Raw genomic sequence first — 18,164 nt, 5'->3', positions numbered from 1 at the left:
GTAGAGATGGATGCGGATGGAGTGACAGAGAGGGCTACAGTGCAGGAGTCCCAAGACAGTGTGAGGCAACAGCGCAAAGGTCAAAGAGGGAGCACTTGTTAGCGACAGAGGGAGTTTCAACATCGAGGGTGTCTCTAGCCTGATAGAGATGTCAGAGTTGGGAGATCAGTTACTTACTTCTCAGTAACTGAGTTGCAGTGCAGCAGTTAGCAGTGGCAGTGCTATGGGCAGCACGATGCAACATGATGAGAGGGGTTGTCGTACGGATGCAGCAGTGGCAGTGGTAGGGCCATGGGTAGCAGTGCATGATGCAGTAGTGTAGAGGATGTTGGGCAACAGGCCTAGCATTAGCACAGCGACCGATGCCGAATGATCAGGGTGATGCTCAGTGGGAGTATTACTAGAGCATAGTCCTCGCTAAGAGGGAGTGTTGATTTGGGGTAACATCGGATGTGGTCTAGCCACTTAAACTGGTGGAGAGGCTAAAGCACATGAGATCTCCAATACCCAGAAATGGTTTGGGCAGATTCTAAACAGTTTGGAAGATACTAAAATAATTAATGTTTTTAATGGAGTCCCTAAGTCTAAACTTAGGGAAAATAAAATATTAATGTGAATTAATATAAAATTGTGTTAGAAGGGTCCAAAAGTCATGGATCAATCCAGAGTTAATCTTAGCCGTTGATTAGGGACTTAATCTCGGCTGTTGAATTGTCAACGAGACAAGTATAAGAGGAGGCTTGAGTGTCACTTGGAGAACACACCGAGTTGATCAAGATTTCGATTTTCTGGGGCAGGGTTTGCTGAGGAAGTCGAAAGAGTGATCAGAGTTGCAGCTAAGGGGCAGTGAATACAGAAGCAGAGAGGCAGAGATAGTACCAGGAGGATCAGCGCAGAAGCCGGGAGAGAGGGACGTAGAGCCAGCCAGAGGTTCACGTAGAGCTAGTCGGGGCTCATGCAAAGGCAGCCAGGAGCTGTGCAGTGCCTCAGAGAGCCAGCGTGGGTGATGCAGAGGCTCTAAGGGTTGACGTAGGGCCTCCAGAGGCTAGCGCAGGGAAAGCTAGGGCGACGCTGGGCAGACGCTGGGCTAGAAAGGGCTAACACAGTCACTAGAGGCTAATGCTGGGGTTTTTCTTGGGGTAGATTGGAGCTGGGAGCTGTTGAAGTGTTTATCCGGGGTTTTAGCGAGAATATCTGCTTCCGAGTTGAGAGGTACTATTGCGAGATTATTCTCTGTTGGGTGCGCTGGTTTTGGCACCTAGATTGTATTCAGAAACTGCATAATAATAAAACCCTCAGATAGCGGCACCGGTTTTCCCGCATTGGGTTTTTTTGGAGACATTGGTCCAAAAACAACGATGTCACTTGTGTGCTTGTTTTTTTGTTTCCTTCAGTTGATGATTTGTAACGTGTTGAGCATGTACTTGTATTTATTTTCAGTGTTTACATGGTAAATAACTTGTTAATTAATCAGAACAAGTAGGCAAAAATAAATCAGAAAAGTACATGAAGGGTTTCTAATAGTTAGACTCAGAAATTCCGGCAGATGGATCAGTGTCAGTTGATGCAGTCAGATTCCAAGGTGACAGTTGCAGATTAGTAGTAGGCAAGTACCGAGGAGCGCAATGCAGTGTTAGCAACAGTACAAAGTGGCACAGTGTAGAGTCAGCAACAACGTAGTTTCTTTAGTAGACATTGCAGTGGCTAGTAGCAGTCAGAACTCAAGAGACAAATGCAATAGAAAAAATTGATTCAGTCTCTAAGATGCTTCTCAGTTGCAACTGTTGCAGTTGCAGCATCAACAGATGAGAGGGAGTTGCAGTGCAAATGCAAAGTTGGCAGCAATATAACAATGTCAGCAGCGGCACAGATGCAACATTAGAGTTGCGTAGTGGTTGGTGGGCAGTGGCAGGAAATCACTGTGGCCAGACATCAGCAATGAGGCAAAGGGTGATTCAGAGACAGAGTGTTGTAGCAGTGGCGCAACACTAGAACACCTTCCTTGCTAAGAGGGAGTGTTAGTTTTTGTAGCATCAGAGGTTTTCTAGTCTCGAAACTTTGTGGAGAGGCTAAAACACAAGAGTTTTCCATAACCCATAAATCGTTTATGGAAATTCCACATAGAAGTGCGTCTCAATTAGATTATTAGCCTATTTTTAAATATTTCCTAAGTCTAAACTTAGGGAAAGTGGCTAATTAATTAGTATTAATTGAGAAAAGTGTGAATCATCTAGAAACTCACATGGATTGACTGGGAAATAATCTTAGCCCTTGATTATTTTTAATCTTGGCCATTGGAGGTCCAACAAAATATTATAAGAAGAGGTCGATGGGTAGATGGAGAATACACACACATAGCGATCGATTTCCTTGGAGACTTTGATTTTCTTAGAGAGCAGCAGTCAGTTGCCGGAAAAGTTCGAGCTTCAGAAGGGAAGCAAAGACAGAGAAGGCAGGGACAGTGAGGCTGGAGGAAGATTTGTCCAGATTTGGTGAGTACATTGTAGAGGGGTCGAAATTTCTCTAGGAGGCTGCACAATTTGATTTGTGAAGGTTGCAGTGTGATTTATTCGATATCTGCCATAGCAAATAAATTGTTAATTAAATAACAATTAGAAGAATTAATTCCAATTGTTGCAATAGGATTTCAGTAGTGGATTTTTTATGCATAGGCCTCCAAAGCCCCTTTCTTTATTGATAGATGATATGACAATTACAAGCTAGGAATGTTTTCCCATGCTCTTAAGCTTCCATACTCTAGCTTGCAAGAGAGATGAGCATTACATTTATAGAAGAATGGGAGGAAATCCCAAGAAAGAGAACTAGTTATAGGTGTCCAAGTGATGATCCCAAGGTTAGTTCACCCAAGCATCATAAATTGGCTACCAAAGGGGTTGCGTAGATCCTCCTAACTGCCATGCGTAGATCAAGAGGGGATAATGTATCACAAGTGGGAAAAAATGAGATGCCAAGTGTATTATGAGCTTTAAAATTTAAAATTTAAAGTTTATAAGCTTACAGCCCCAAATTTGGAAGGGAAGCCCATTATGAAGTCTAAATATGCCCTTGATTAACAATCTTGGTTCACTTAGATGCACTAATGAATTATTGTACCTGATGGTGAGGAAACACATTGGAACTTAAATGTAATTGGCAAGGGATTTCATCATGGGCTAGGCAACTTAACTAGGGCCCAAGTCCACAAGAGGATCATATTGACACTCCTATGGGATGCGTTGAGAACCATGGGACTCCATCATGTGTCAGGGCATCATTTCATGCCATGGGCAGCCTCAACACCTTCAACAACTTATTGCCTTGTAATATTTGCAAAATGATGCACTTGGACCAGCATGCCCTAGTCAATTTGGCATGATCATGGTAGTTGATCCAAGGCCCAGAGGAGGTTTGTCTCACCTTAGAGACTTGGGAGGGTAAGCACCATCATCAGAGCTCTCATTTGGAGTAGTGTATGTGCTTTTCTTTCATTCAGAGGCCCATGAGACCAGTATTTGTGCCCCAAAATCACTTTGGGTCCCCACATGGTGTATTGCATGGAGAACAAGGGGTCTTCCCCTTGTTCAAGATTTGTAGAGCCCTATCTCACATCTTGGCACAAAGAGGACTCAACATGCCCTCCAACGACCCAACATCAGCATGACATCACCATTTTTGTGAGCTCTTGGATGGTTAATTCATAATTTATCATAGCTACTTCGTCGACTTGTGACCAAGGCTAGTTTCTTGCCCATTATTTTAATGTTTGGGGGCTAATTAGGCTAATTTGATTTAGAGAGGCTCATATAAATAGAACTAAGCCTCATTTGTTTTGGATGATCATCATCACTAGGGATTTTTGGCCTTCTTAGGCAATTTCACACTTTTTCTCTTGGATCTTTTGGAGTATCTTGGATGCACTATGATATTTGGAGCTGATTTTTGATCTTGTCTTGGAACTACTTCTTGAATATGGATAGATATATTGCATGGCTATTTTGTAAGTGCTCTTGTTGATGAAATCTTTCTTTGCAAATTGCTAATGGATGTAATTTCTACCACTAGAGAAAATGCTACCATGCCCTAATTTTGTTGAAGATAATTTTGAAAGTTATTTGGTTGGCTCTTGCATATGCTATTCATGATATAGCATGTAATGAATGTTCCTAGTGATGAAATGTTATTTTTCTTCATGAAAATCCATATTCTAATAGTAGGTAATTGTTGAAAGGTGGTTGCTAGGGCATTATCTTTTAACCTCCTCGAGGATAATTTTGGCTTATGTAACACATCTAGGACTCCATTAACCCAAGGGAGAAGGCATTGGCCTAAGTTGTTTGGTGGTCAACTCCTCTTTCCTCCATCTTTTCTCCTTAAATTTTTGGCCTTCTTTTCCTAGGATGGCTAGCTAGGGAATCAAGCAAAATCTATTAGAGAGAGAATTTTCGGATTCCGTGAGGACAAGACACTCCTTTGAGTTCTTGCCTAGTGGATCTCCAAGTTTGGTAGATTTCTCATGGTATTTCGTCCATATATTCTTGAGCCCTAGGTGTGCCCTAGAAGGGAAACCTAGCTTGTATTCCTTGGTTTGAGGGCTTCCTTGAGGGTTATATGAGCATAGTATTCAGTGGAATAAATCATAAGAAACCCTTTCTCTTCCCTTGCCTTGATCTAGTGAAAACCTTGGAAGGAACTCTTCCCACGATTATTCATAAAACCCTAGGTCTAGCGCAAGTCTTTCTTAGGTCTCTCAAAGAGAGCAAAGAGCCTTTTAGAAGTGTTAAATCATCACATAGAGCTTCTTTGAGAGGTCCTACCTCATCTCCTAGAGTCTTGACCTTAGGAATACCTATTATCATCATCATATCTAAAACCCTAGGTCTTGATCTCTTCATCTTAAAGCTTTTCTTGGAGAGCGTGTTAGCTTCCTTGAAGCATTGAGCCATTGTTGTGTCTCTCCTTGAATGGGCTTGGTGGAATCACTTCATACCTAAGTCATTGATCTATCCATCTTAAGTGATTCCCTTCCTACCAGGACTCCTCCCATTGGTGAAAGTCTGTAAAGAGCAGGGGACCTTGACTGAGGTGACAGTGGGTCATTGTCCCATTGTTGTCACTTAGTCTAGTAGTTGTCCCTTAGGTTTCCCTTCCTTAGGGCCCTGCTAGATTGTGTAGTAGCATGGTTATAATGTGAAATTGGTACAAACAAGCTGATAAATTCTATTGATTCACAATATTTACTGAAAATATCATGATTTGTTGAATGAATCGTGATATTTTCTGCAGTTGAAAATATCACAATAAATAGCACCAATAATATTGGCTCAGTGAAAAGTATGTGATATATCACGATACTGGTGATATATTGGTGTTATATGTAACACTGATTTTGAATGATAGCAAAATACTAAAAGATCGACTTTTCATGGCAGTTGGGTTGAAAGAATGTGTGTTCAAGGTAGAAATGACAGCCAAAATGTTTTGGGTGTATGTTTGAGGGCACATAGTAGTTCTTCTACTGCATGAAAGCAAATGATATTTCTTTTGTCAAGGAAGGCTTTGCTACTATTTGAGTATAGCTTTAACTTGGTGTGGGTATTATTATTGTCCTGCTAGATTGAGAAGACATTCTTTATCTTTATGAGAGATGGAGGGAGGGAGTTTTGAGGGTTTATAAGGCAATGAGCAAACTTGTTATGTGGTTGTAAACTGCAAGTCAAATTTACAAAGTCACACAAATAGCTAAGTAATTTTGGATACATTGGAACTTTAAATTATCATTCAATGTGCTATACCTACATAAGTTGGTACTCATGTTGATTTTCATTTGTCTTACTATCTCCTTCTCTGGTTGAGAGCTGGGTCAATGTGCTTCTATTTTTCCCATCGACATGCTTCATCAAAAGTTATACATGCCTCATTTTATTTCTCCATGCCTTCTTGTGTGTGGTTCTTTTATTCAATCGATCAGTATTTGTTCCTTCTTCAACATTCTAGGGATAGGTAGAGATTTCACATGATATTCGTTGAAATTTTGCAGAGTGGTTGTTCTAGATCATCATAAAACTGCTTGTGACAGACTTGCACTTGCTGAAGGATGTTGTGCAAATATAACTACTGTTATAGACCTACATAAGAGCAGTGCTACTATTGCATATGAGCACTTCAGCCAAAAGCTTGCCCATGAAAAGTGTCTCAAGGTTGGTGAAGAATTTAAATTGGTCAGGCTTTTATTCATCTATTCGTCACATTTTGTGGATTAAATTCTTGATTTTTGTTAATGGGCCATTTTCTTGGTCCAGATCAGAAATGGCGAAAAACCTTAGTAAGTGAACAAAGTCTAGATCGGGTGGAGCTGCTCTTTAGATATGTTGAAGATGCTGATCTTTGGAGATGGTCACTGCCTGAGAGCAAAGCATTCACTGCGGGCCTTAGCATGGAACGATCTAAATTGAATTCTGTTGCTAATCCTTACATATTTGAGCAGGTTGATTCTGAAGACAAGCAATCACTGTATTCACTTTGCATGACATTGTTGATAAGCATGCATCGGTTTCAAGATTTAATTGGCTAAGTTATCAACTATTTCTGGTCTTTATGTGCATAATGTTGGAAAGGGATTGTTTTAGAAAAAATTCTTTTCTGGTGCTGTAGTGAACACCAATATTCTGGGCATTAGAATGCTCTTTCCTTAGGAGGCCCTGCTTTATTTTGTTCTAAATTATAAATATCTGAAAGGTCCTCTACAAAGAAGTTTGATATTAATGGTATATTTGCATTGGGCACTTGAAGCAATCTTTGTTTATAGTTTCATTTGATATCAAACATGATGCATTGAATTGATTATAACGTTTGTCATCTTGAAGTGCCTCCTAGATTGTTCAGAGACCGTATACATGGACCATCTTGACTTTGTGGAATCTGCCTATGCCTGATGACATTGTGACTAAGATCCTCCTTTATATTCTGCTAAGATCCAGGAAACAAGGTTGTATTTGTTCTTGGGTCTCTCTAGGACAGTGATGATGGTGGCAGAGAAATTGTTGTATCTTGTAGCTGTCAGATAAATCTGCATACATAATGGTGGAGGTGAACACTTGCATAATTCATTATGTTCTGTATTGAGATATCTCATCTCCATTTTTCCTCATCTATTACTTGGATTCATTGTCAAGTTTCCCCTGAAAGCGCTTTTCACAAGTTTGAATTTGAGGGCATTGTTACCCCTCATTTTGCATGAGGCCTATACTAGTAAATGTTTTTCACTACCTCTATGATTATCATCACAAAGAGATTTGGATGGTTAGGGTGGTTCCCTTGGTTCCTTGGATTGTTGTATGTCATGGATCATGATATGTTAGAGGATTTGATGGTGTTTTGCTTGGCATTACTGGCTTATCATAGAGAGATAGCATTATACTTGTTCATGTGATGTTCTAGTCTCCACTCCTTGTTATATGATTGGATATGAAGATATATGGATACAACAAATTCTTCTGAGCAAAATGAAGACCAATGTAAACCTAAGTCAAATAAATCTAAAAAAAGGACTAGAGGTGAACAACATGAAAGTTAAAAAAATAATGAAGTTAGAGCTATTCTAATGCATATCTAAAGAAAAGAGTAGAAGCAAAAAAAGAAAATACAAAATAGAGAAGGAAAACAAAGTGTTAAGGTGGTAACTTTAAGTAAAAGGTCCTTCCTAAATGTTTGCATGAAGGCTTGTAGCTTTTGGAAGCTAGTTGGATAAGACAAGGGACTATGGGGGCCAATACATGAAGTTCCCCCTTCCCCTTTCCAACATAATCCATCATATCTAGAAAATATCCATTGTTTTAGGATTTGTCACATGTAAATATGAGTTAAGATTGTTCTCCAATGGTAAAATTTAGCCAAAATTTGGAATTAATCTAATGCATTTAAGGGCAGGACAAATGCTATAAAGTTCAAATAATGCGAGAAAAACAACATAGGAACAAAGGAAGATCCCAAGGTTACAAATATTAGAGAGGGGATTACCGCAGAAGAGAAACAAAAAATTAGAAGCTTGGTCACAAAGTTACAAGGATGTGTTTGCATGGTCATATGATGGTCTTGTTACTGATCAAATTAGCAATGTTTTTAAGGTCCAAGCAACTCTGCTAGATGGGCACACACAGGGCAGGGACTTGTCGCTTAGATTGTACAGGCACCGCGACAACGGTTTAGGGTAGGGGCTGTCACTCTTATCCCCGCCCACTTTGTTCTAGCTGTCTCCCAACAACAGGCTATGGGGGGTAGTCCCTATGGAAATGAGATGATGAAAGACAAGTTGGGAACCAACTTGTCGGGAGACACAGTTGAGTGGCCTAACTACTTGGTTAAATTTAGCAAGACTTAAGGATTTAATTAGATTTAGAAATGAGATCAGTGCCTTATGGAGTCAAAATTCTCGCTTATTACAAATTAAGACCAAGTAACCAGATGGACAACCACTGCTTAAATGATTAACTAACCTATATCTAAGTTGAACTGAAATGGGTACGAGAATGGATACGGATACGGGGTTTGAAACAGATACGACAAATTTTCAAAAAATCTGGATACGATACGGCAAGGAAACGACATCTATATATATATATATATATTTTCATATTATTATTCATCTTTTAGAATCTAGATTCTATATCTAAAAATACATAATCATCATCATGAATTCAACATAAACAAATCATCATCATTAATTCAACGTAAACATTGTCATCATCATTAGCATTTATTATAACATTCAACATATTATCATAATCATTAGTAATGTAATCAGAAATGCTACAACCTTTGTGCTTTCGGGTCCAACTCCTTCAAAGAACGTGTCATGCGTGGCATATGGTATCTATCTTCCTTGCATGACAATTAAAAGGCCCATGGGATCATTGGGATATTCTGTCAAGACCTATTTGAACATTTCAATCTTCTCAATGTCAGCTTGGTCTCTTGACTATATGCAGGAAAAAGGTTGGCTAGAGAAGATTTGTTATATTGGAGGGATTTACGAAATCAAGAGAAAAATCAATAACAATTAACAAAACCTTAACCAAACTGAAAACTATCCCTCAAATAAATCTCTTTATGAAGACATTAATCAAAGTCTTCTGTTTGTACTTTTGAACATCTATCCTTTTCTGTTTCTATAAATTTTTGAACAAATTTTCATGCGTTTTAACATTTTAAGGGTGGATTCCGATCACGATTTAAATCTGGAAACGGATCCAAAAAAATTAAAAACCCTTGGAAACGTATCCAATTCCGAATCCGAAGTTTTCGATTTTTTGAAACGGCACAAAAACGTTTTTACGATGTTTTGGACAAGGATCATATCCATTTCCGTTTCAGAAATGGGGGTCCGCGTTTCCGGCAATTTCTTCAGGCGTTTTCGATAACTTATACCTATATGCCATGCAAATCCTAAGATCTAGGTGTAATGCAAGGATCTTGGTTACTTTTAGATTATATGCCTAGCCTAAATGGAACCTCCCTCTTAACTGTTTTGAAACCAGTTTTTAGAGTAGGTTGTGGGATGGAAGCCAACGGGAAGCAATCAGAGGCTTGATTAATGATACCTCCCCCTATGTTCCAACCACCCAGTGCCTCCGACGCTGTAGAGACTATGGCTTTGACGACTGCAAGTTCATTGTGTTAACCACTAGAAAGGTGCTAAATCCCTCAAGCTAGGTGAGAAAGGGTGGCCTTAGAGGTCTATCAACCAAGCTTATGCTTGGAGGTAAATTATTAGTGCAAGCTAAGCCTAGGATGCTTATGCAATGAAATGGGTGAGTGGTTTTCAAGTTAGGATTTCTTATGTTCTTTAAGTACTTGATGTTAATTACCTTATAGCAAGAGTACTTAATAATGAATTAAAAGACAATCTTAAAACAAGACAAGTGCTTAATGATACAAGTGCCAATGTTAAACAATAGATCAATCCATAAGATGCTTAGAATAAATATCTAATTCAACAATGATTACTTGAGACCACTTAAGATATGCCAATGACCAATATTGAGATGCTCACTTAGAATGATAACCAATGAAACTTAAGATGCCAAGTGCTTAAGATAGACAACAAAGATATCAAAGCTTCTTAAGATTATGATCTTTAACCTAGATCAATTATCCAATGATTTCTCAACAATGCTCCAATTAGATGCTAAACACAAAGATGCAAATTAGATGTTAATGTTCAAGTAAATTAAACCATTAATGAGATTAGAGGATTTAAAGCTTAGATGTTTGAGTGATTTTAGTGCCAAGTTAACAATTTATTCAAATCTAACACAAGACAAGCAATTGTTAGAACTCAACAACATAAACCACCATGAGCCAATTTAACCATGAAAGAGCTACTTATGATGAAGTATAGGACAACAGTAATTATGTCACTTCAAATCAAGGAATTAACAAGCATATAAAACTGAAAATGACCAATGAATAGCCTAATGACTTGCCAATTGATAAAATAACTTTGCCAATGTAAATTGATGAACTTTTAGCCCTCTTAAGATGTTATATTCAGAAAATATCAGATCTGATTATGCCTTTTATGCAGAGATATCAGCCACTAGAAATGAAGATTCAAGCCCAAAACATTAATGCCACACCAATCAATTTTATGCACCTTAGAATGTTCTTTTCCGATTTATATCAGATCTGATCTATTCAGTTATGCAGAGATATTCCAACAAGCAAATGACTAGATCTAAGCTAGATATTCAATGCCCAAGTAGCCAAAACACTAGCAGAATTTTATTATGAAATTATTAAGGTGTTTAGACCAATGTTGCAAACATCTCGATAACATTCCGATTTTATCTCGAAATCACGATTTTTTGGCCTAGCCGATGTTTACCGATATTTTGATGGTATTTTGATTTTGCCGATGTTTGTGAAACTTTGGAAAACCCCGAATCCTACTGCAACAACTGATTAAGTTTCTTCTATTTGTTAAATGAACTGAACAAATTATTTACTGTATTCTACGGTAAATATCAAAACTAATACACTGCAGCCTTCACAAATAAAATATTGCGGAAGAAAAATAATACTGGAAGAATAGATGCACACACACACAAGTACATAGTTATTTTTGGACCAATGTCCTCGGAAAAACCCAACTTGGGAAAACCAGTGCAGCAACTGAGGGTTTTAATATTATGCAATAGTAAATCTGAGTACAAAACTATGGACGCTCAAATCTTGTAGTCCATACAGAGAAATGACTGAAAATAAGTCTAGTGAGAAAAATCTCACTCCCATTGGTGATTTGACACTGACCTTGGCTCAAGATGAGCTGCTCTCTGCTTCCTCTGCGCAGTCCATGCATCAACCTACGTAGTACTGCGTCCCACAACTCGGAATTGCTACTCTCCCGCTATCTGATCAGCTACTATCTGGAAGATGGACCCTTCTGGTCTCCAGACTCTCTCTCCGTCTTCTGGTACTAAATCACTTCTTATGCACAGCAAAATACGAAATCCCCTCTGAAGCACTGTGCTGCCTCTGCGTGGCTCTGCGTTGCCTCTTTGCCTCTCTGCAATGAACTCACCAGAACAGGAAAATTTTCCTCCGGCCTTACTATACTTGCCCCTCTCTCACTGCTTCGAGCTCACTAGCTCTCTCTCTGGCAACTCATCACTGCTACTCAGGAGTTCAATCTGCCAGTGAATTTGAATTGTTGGTGTCTGACGTGTATTCTCCAAGCCCCATCAAATTTCTTCTTATAATCTCTCGTTGAGATATCAACGACCAAGATTAAAACATAATCAATGGCTAAGATTAACTAGAACTCGATCCATGCTTCTTCTAGAAGATTCTCACCATGTCTTAATTAATACCCTTTAATTAATCATATTTCCTAAGTTTAGACTTAGGAAACATTACAAAACGATTAATTATTTTAATTAAGTCGTCTCTAGGTGGAATTTCCAGAAACGATTTCTGGGTTTTGGAGAATACATGTATTCTAGCCTCCACCAAATTTCGTGGCTAGAACACATCTGATGCTACAAAAAGTAACACTCCCTCTTAGTGAGGAATGTGTTATAGCGTTGCAACTCACTGAAGCAACATCCTGTCTCTGCACCACCTCCTGTCACACAGCTGATGTCTGGCTGTTGCTGCCCACCAACTACTGCGCAACTCTGATATACGTGCATCTGTGCTACTGCTGGCCCTGCTGAACTGCTGCCAACACTGCAACTACCTCTGCATCTGTTGTTGCTGCAACTGCAACGACTGTAATTTTTAAAGCATCCAAAGTACTGAATCAAATGTGATCAGTATGATGCATATGTCTCCCGAGTATCTGACTGCTGCTAGCTTCTGTGTCACCGAAGCCTCTGCGTTGCTGCTGACTCTGCTCTGTGCCCAATGCACTGCTGCCAACTCTGCACTGCGCCGCCCAGTATCTGACTGCTACTAGCCATTGCATCTGTCACTCTGGCATTTGACTACACCATCTGCCACTGATCCATCCTGCTACTGCATGCTATGGGCTTCTGTAGCAAGGTATTGATTCAAGAGGTGGACCTCCTCAAGAATCCTGCCCATCCTGTAGCTCTTTGGGGCTACAACTCCAAATCACACCACCTCACTCCTAGAGGTATATCGGTGATCATGGCAAACTCTTCCTCCAATCTGGAGGATAGCTTGTTGATCTCTGCAAATGCAACTTGCTGATCCTGCTTCTCCTCTTTGACTTTCTTTCTAAGAGGACATTGAGCGCTGTAGTGGCCAAGATCACCACATCTGAAGCATTTGGCCTTGGAAAGGTCCTTCTTTCTCCTGTGCTGCTCCTACTGCCCCTTTGATGCGAGGGCCACATTCTCCTCTTCCTTCACTTGCGTCGTCCCACTGCTGCTGCTGGTGCCACTGATGGTGCTCTTCACCAAATCTCGCGTTAGCTCCTGCTGCTGCAGATCAACCCACATTTGATCCCAATCAGGCAACTTATCTCTGCCCAGAATACTCTGGACGAAGACTTGCCATTCTTTGGAAACACTATTTAGAGCTAACTGCACCAATTCTATAGGTTGGGGCACTGACCCTACTGCAGACAGCTGGTCTCGGACATCCTGAAGCCTAGTGAGGAAGGGGTCTATGCGCTCCCCTTTCTGCATCCTGGTACATCTCAGCTTCTCCTCAAGATACATCTTCCGCTGCTCGAAAGATCCCTGGTATAGCGTAGCAAGAGCTTCCCACATCTGCCTGGCAGTATCTTTGCCCGCTATGTGAGACACCATGTGATCTCGAACCCCATCGAGAATCAACCTCTTTTCTTTTGCCATCTCCTTCTTGTAGGTCTTCATCTAATCTGCATCTGTGGGGATAGCTACCACTACATCGATGTAGGCTTTGAGTTCATATTCATCTAGAAGACAGGAAATTCTTGCCTTCCAGATCACATAGTTGGAGGCTCCCTCCAACTGATCCTGATCTCTCAGCCCTGCTGATGCCATCTCTACAAAAAGTCGAACTCCTCCTCTTCTCCTCTATGCAGTCGCTAATTGCCTCTATGCACTCCCTATTGGACTGGGCAAATTTGCTCACAACAACTGCTGCTCTGCAATGAAAAATCGAACTTCTGGACTAGAAGTTCCCTAAGGAAAGAATTCCCTCAGTGTGTGCTCTTTCTTCCTCTTGACGTTATTTTGCACTAGCAAACTGTTGCAAAATAATTGCGCCCCCATTGAAGTTCTGCTCTGCAAGGAAAATACTACTTCCCCCTCTGCCTCTAGTAATCTTTGATCTGGAAAAATTTATTCTCTGTCGACTCTCAGAGAAATAAACTTTTCCTCAAAAATTGACCCTCTTGGCCAAGAACTGCGCTGCCTCTAAGGGTTTCGAATTGCTGCCTACGCAAAGCTTCGAAATTCCTCTTCCCTTCTGCCACTGAGAACTCCGGCTTACAACCTATGCTCTGATACCATGTGAAAATATAGAAAACCCTGAATCCTACTGCGGCAACTGATTAAGTTTCTTCTATTTGTTAAATAAATTGAACAAATTATTTATTGTATTCTACGGTAAATATCAAAACTAATACACTACAACCTTCACAAATAAAATATTGCAAAAGAAAAATAATACTGGAAGAATAGATGCACACACACACAAATACACAAATACCGGTGCAACAACTGAGGGTTTTATTATTATGCAGTAGTAAATCTGAGTACAAACCTATGGATGCTCAAATCTAGTAGTCCATACAGAGAAATGACTGACAATAATTCTAGTGAGAAAATGTCACTCCCACTGGCGATCCGACACTGACCTTGGCTCAAGTTGAGTTGCTCTCTGCTGCCTCTGTGTTGTCCCTGCATTAGCCTACGCAGTACTGCGTCCCACAACTCGGAACTATTGCTCTCTCGCTATTTGATCAATTGCTGTTTGAAAGATAGACCCTTGTGGCCTCCAAACTCTCTCTCTCGCTTCTGGCACTGAATCACTGCTTCTTCCTAGCAAAATATGAAATCCCCTCTGAAGCACTGCGCTGCCTCTCTGTGGAACTCACTGCCTCTCTGCAATGCACTCATCGGAATAGGAAAATCTTCCTCCAACCTCACTATCCCTACCCCTCTCACTGCTTCAAGCTCACTAGCTCTCTCTCCGGCAACTCAGTGCTGCTACTTAGGAGTTCAATCTGCTAGTCAATTCGAACTACTGGTGTCTGATGTGTATTCTCCAAGCCCCATCGAATTTCTTCTTATAATCTCTAGTTGAGACATCAACGACCAAGATTAAAACATAATCGATGGTTAAGATTAAAAAGAACTCGATCCATGTCTTCTTCTAGAAGATTCTCACCATGAATTAATTAATACCCTTTAATTAATAAGATTTTCTAAGTTTAGACTTAGGAAACATTAAAATACGATTAATTATCTTAATTAAGTCGTCTCTAGATGGAATTTCCAGAAACCATTTTGGGGTTTTGGAGAATACATGTATTTTAGTCTCTCCACCAAATTTCGTGGTTAGAACGCATTTGATGCTACAAAAACTAACAATGTTTGCCAATTTTTACCGATATTTTCTCGACTTTTACGATTTTTGTTTTGCCGGACCCTTGCCGATTTTATCTTGATGTCGATGTTCGCAAGATTGGTTTAGACCACTTAGATGTGATTTTATGTAATATTCCAAATTGAATTTTTAAAACTAGTAACAGACACATGAACTAGGCTATATCAAATAAAATCACAAAAATGCATGCACCATCAAAACACTATGAAACCGGGCAAATAAGCTGAGCCATTTTATTAAGTTATGAACTATAAGGAGTACATATGGCAAGGAACAAGTGCACCTAGGCTTGTGTAAGTGTTAAAATTGGCAACTAGGGCCAAACTCCATGTGGGTCTTCTTATTTATGGCAACTGATATTTTTCTTGGATTCCTCTCGTCGAGAGGTGTAGGATTGATCTAAAGATAATCCGATTTCGACATGTTTTCATGGAGATATGAATTTATTTGTGTTATGTGACAATTCGTCAAGGTTGGCCAGCAACCAAATTACCCCAACCTATCCTCAACATTTTATTATAAATAGAAGAGGACTTCAAGTCATTTTGTACACACTCATCTTTTGTGATATCTCTCTTCATTTTGTTTGGGTTTTGGTGAAAGAGATATCTAGAGGGAGTCTCTAATCACAGTCATGGAGGAGTCTTATACGTTGCCCTAAAGAGAGGTTTAGATGACGAAGCCCTAGATGTAGGAGGAAAGGAGATAGTCTGGTCGCAGTCAAGAAGGGTTCTATACGCTGTGTTGACCACTATGTGTAAACGACTCATAGCAGTACACCCCCTTTTTTCGCAAAAGGGATAGCACCTGATTGATGCGTCCGCGTCATCCACCTATTATCATCAGCTTGATTTTCATGTTATAATGTAAACCCATTCTGCATGTATATGATGTAAATAATCTCAGCAGATCTGTGTTATGTAATTGCCTAGGTAAACCTATTTTTCTAGTAACGATCTACATTCCAGGAGGTTTTTTGTCTCACTGATCCATTCTCAGATGGTCGGCAGAGTTTTCCTTCAACCTTACCCCAAAGTTGGAATGAATTTTCTCATCAATATCTTAGGCGAGTCTTAGTGTTTATAGATCGAGTCCGTGTAAAAGTGATTTGGGAATAATCCTAACTATTTGGTTAGGTTATTTTATTACAAATTGCTTGATCTGCTAGATTATATTTTGGTATCACAGAACCGGGTAGTCTGTGGGGGTCTTTTGCAAATGGGTTTTCCCCCTTGAGATGTAAAAAATGTAAAAATCATGATGTAAAGTGTCTTGAGGGTTAGAAAAATAATTTATCCCCTCACAGGTTAATTAATTAAATTTTATGGCCAAAATTAATTAAAATCCTAAGCCAGAAATTTAATTAATTATAAGTCCTAGGTAAATTTAAATTTTCCAAAGCTAAAATTCGTGGGTCTTATAAAAATTAAATTTTAAGAGGTTCATGGATTAAGGTTAATTGATTATTTTGCTAAATTTTAAGCCTTTTGTCCCTGGGGTTAAGTCAAAGTCAAAATTTTGAGGAAATTAATTGAAAATTTTAATTTTTGAATTAATTAAAATGTATTTAATTGAAAAATTTGAAATTTCCTCAATAATTAAAATTTTGACAGATGAGATTAAAAGAAATTTTGATTCTCATCAACGGTCGAGATTACTTTGACAAGGATCACTCGAACTAGCCGTTGGAAGATTTATCTTTAAATAGGAGGTCAGTTCTCAGTTGAGATCATCCGATCTCTGGATCGTGTACTAAGCTCTCAAGTTCTCTTGTATACTTTTTTGAATTAATGCAAAAGTCTTTGGGGTTTCAACATGATTTAGTGTTCTTCTTCATGAATTTATGGTAACATTGTTTTAATTTCTGCTTAATATTATGTGAAAACTATCAATCAATAGCTCTCTTAGAATAATCTGAATACAAGTACCTTATTCAGTTTGTTGGATCTGGGGTAACATTTTTAATTTTGATTGAAGTAGTAGGTATCTCTATTTCTTCATAATTTTATTGTTGTTCTGCTTCTCTACTTGATTTGATGGTTGATCTAGTGTTTGCAGAAGATCTCTTAGGTTCTCATTGAGCATTTGGGGATAGTTCTCGGTTGGACCAGCCAACTCTCAACACATATTTTCTGAAGAGCCTACTTCATATAAGCCTCAGGATTTATCTAACGATAATATTTTTTCTGCAGGGTGTTTTTGGGCTAGTGCCTCTAAAATTTCAAAATCTTTTAAATATTTTGTGCAAATTTTGATATATCTGGCTATTAAGAGTTTTAAATTATCAGATCTGGGAGCGGAGTTGGACTCATACTCCTCAGATTTGATAGATCTGTAAATTATTTGTATAGATCTGTAAATTATTTGTATAGATTTGTTATTTATTTGTGTAGATTTGAAATTTTGTAACATAATTTTGAATTTTAACACTTGGGTTTTTGGAATTTTCTTTATTTTTGTACATATTGGGTATTGGGTTTTTCTCTTTTCACTTGTGCAGAAATAGATCTGAGAAATCAACGAAGAAAATCTTCAGATCTGAGCTAGATCTAGACCTTGGAGGGCAAGATCTGGGCTCAAAGATTGTTTGCAACAATAGATCTGAGAAATCAGCCAAGTAAATCTTCAGATCTGAGCTGGATCTAGACTCTGGAGGGCAAGATCTAGGCTCAAAGATTGTTTGCAGGAATATATTTGAGAAATCAACCAAGTAAATCTTCAGATCTGAGATTTTTCAAGCAGATCTGGCAGTTTTGAGACAGATCTAGGCCCTGGAGAGCAATATCTTATCCCAAATCTTTTTACAAGGTCAACCATTAAAGATTTGCGATAAATTTGAAGATCTGAAGCAAAATAATTTTTTTCAGAACAAGGGTTTCAAGTTTTGGGGCTCCTAAGCCCAGATTTGCCTTCTCCTAGCCCAACGCTAGTTTTATTGGGCCTAGTGCTAGCTCTCATTGGCCCTAGATTTCCTTATCCCATTTCTGATTTGAATATTTGATTTTCTGAAGCTAATCATTGGTGGGTTTTTGCAGAAAATTTGGTAAAATTTGTGTTTCAAATATTGAATTTTTTTTTTGCAACTTGGGCAAGTGATCTTCAAG

The 18,164-nt window shown here is 39.0% G+C and overlaps 1 protein-coding gene across 1 annotated transcript in view; it reads left to right on the top strand.

Annotated features, from left to right (window-relative positions):
* LOC149258266 (uncharacterized) overlaps nt 1–18,164 on the top strand; it is a 204,958-nt gene that overhangs the window by 153,298 nt on the left and 33,496 nt on the right. Inside the window, exons 3-4 of the mRNA XM_089414960.1 lie at nt 6,038–6,197; nt 6,305–6,484. Coding sequence (XP_089271086.1) covers nt 6,038–6,197; nt 6,305–6,484 — 340 coding nt within the window. The remainder of the gene's footprint in view (nt 1–6,037; nt 6,198–6,304; nt 6,485–18,164) is intronic.

The sequence above is a fragment of the Pinus tabuliformis genome, chromosome 6 (assembly GCF_031772625.1).
Source record: "Pinus tabuliformis cultivar Carrire ecotype Pingquan chromosome 6, CPIR1, whole genome shotgun sequence".
Lineage (NCBI taxonomy): Eukaryota > Viridiplantae > Streptophyta > Pinopsida > Pinales > Pinaceae > Pinus > Pinus tabuliformis.
The sequence above is the reverse complement of the archived record's forward strand: the minus strand, read 5'-3'. Positions and strand labels throughout refer to the sequence as shown.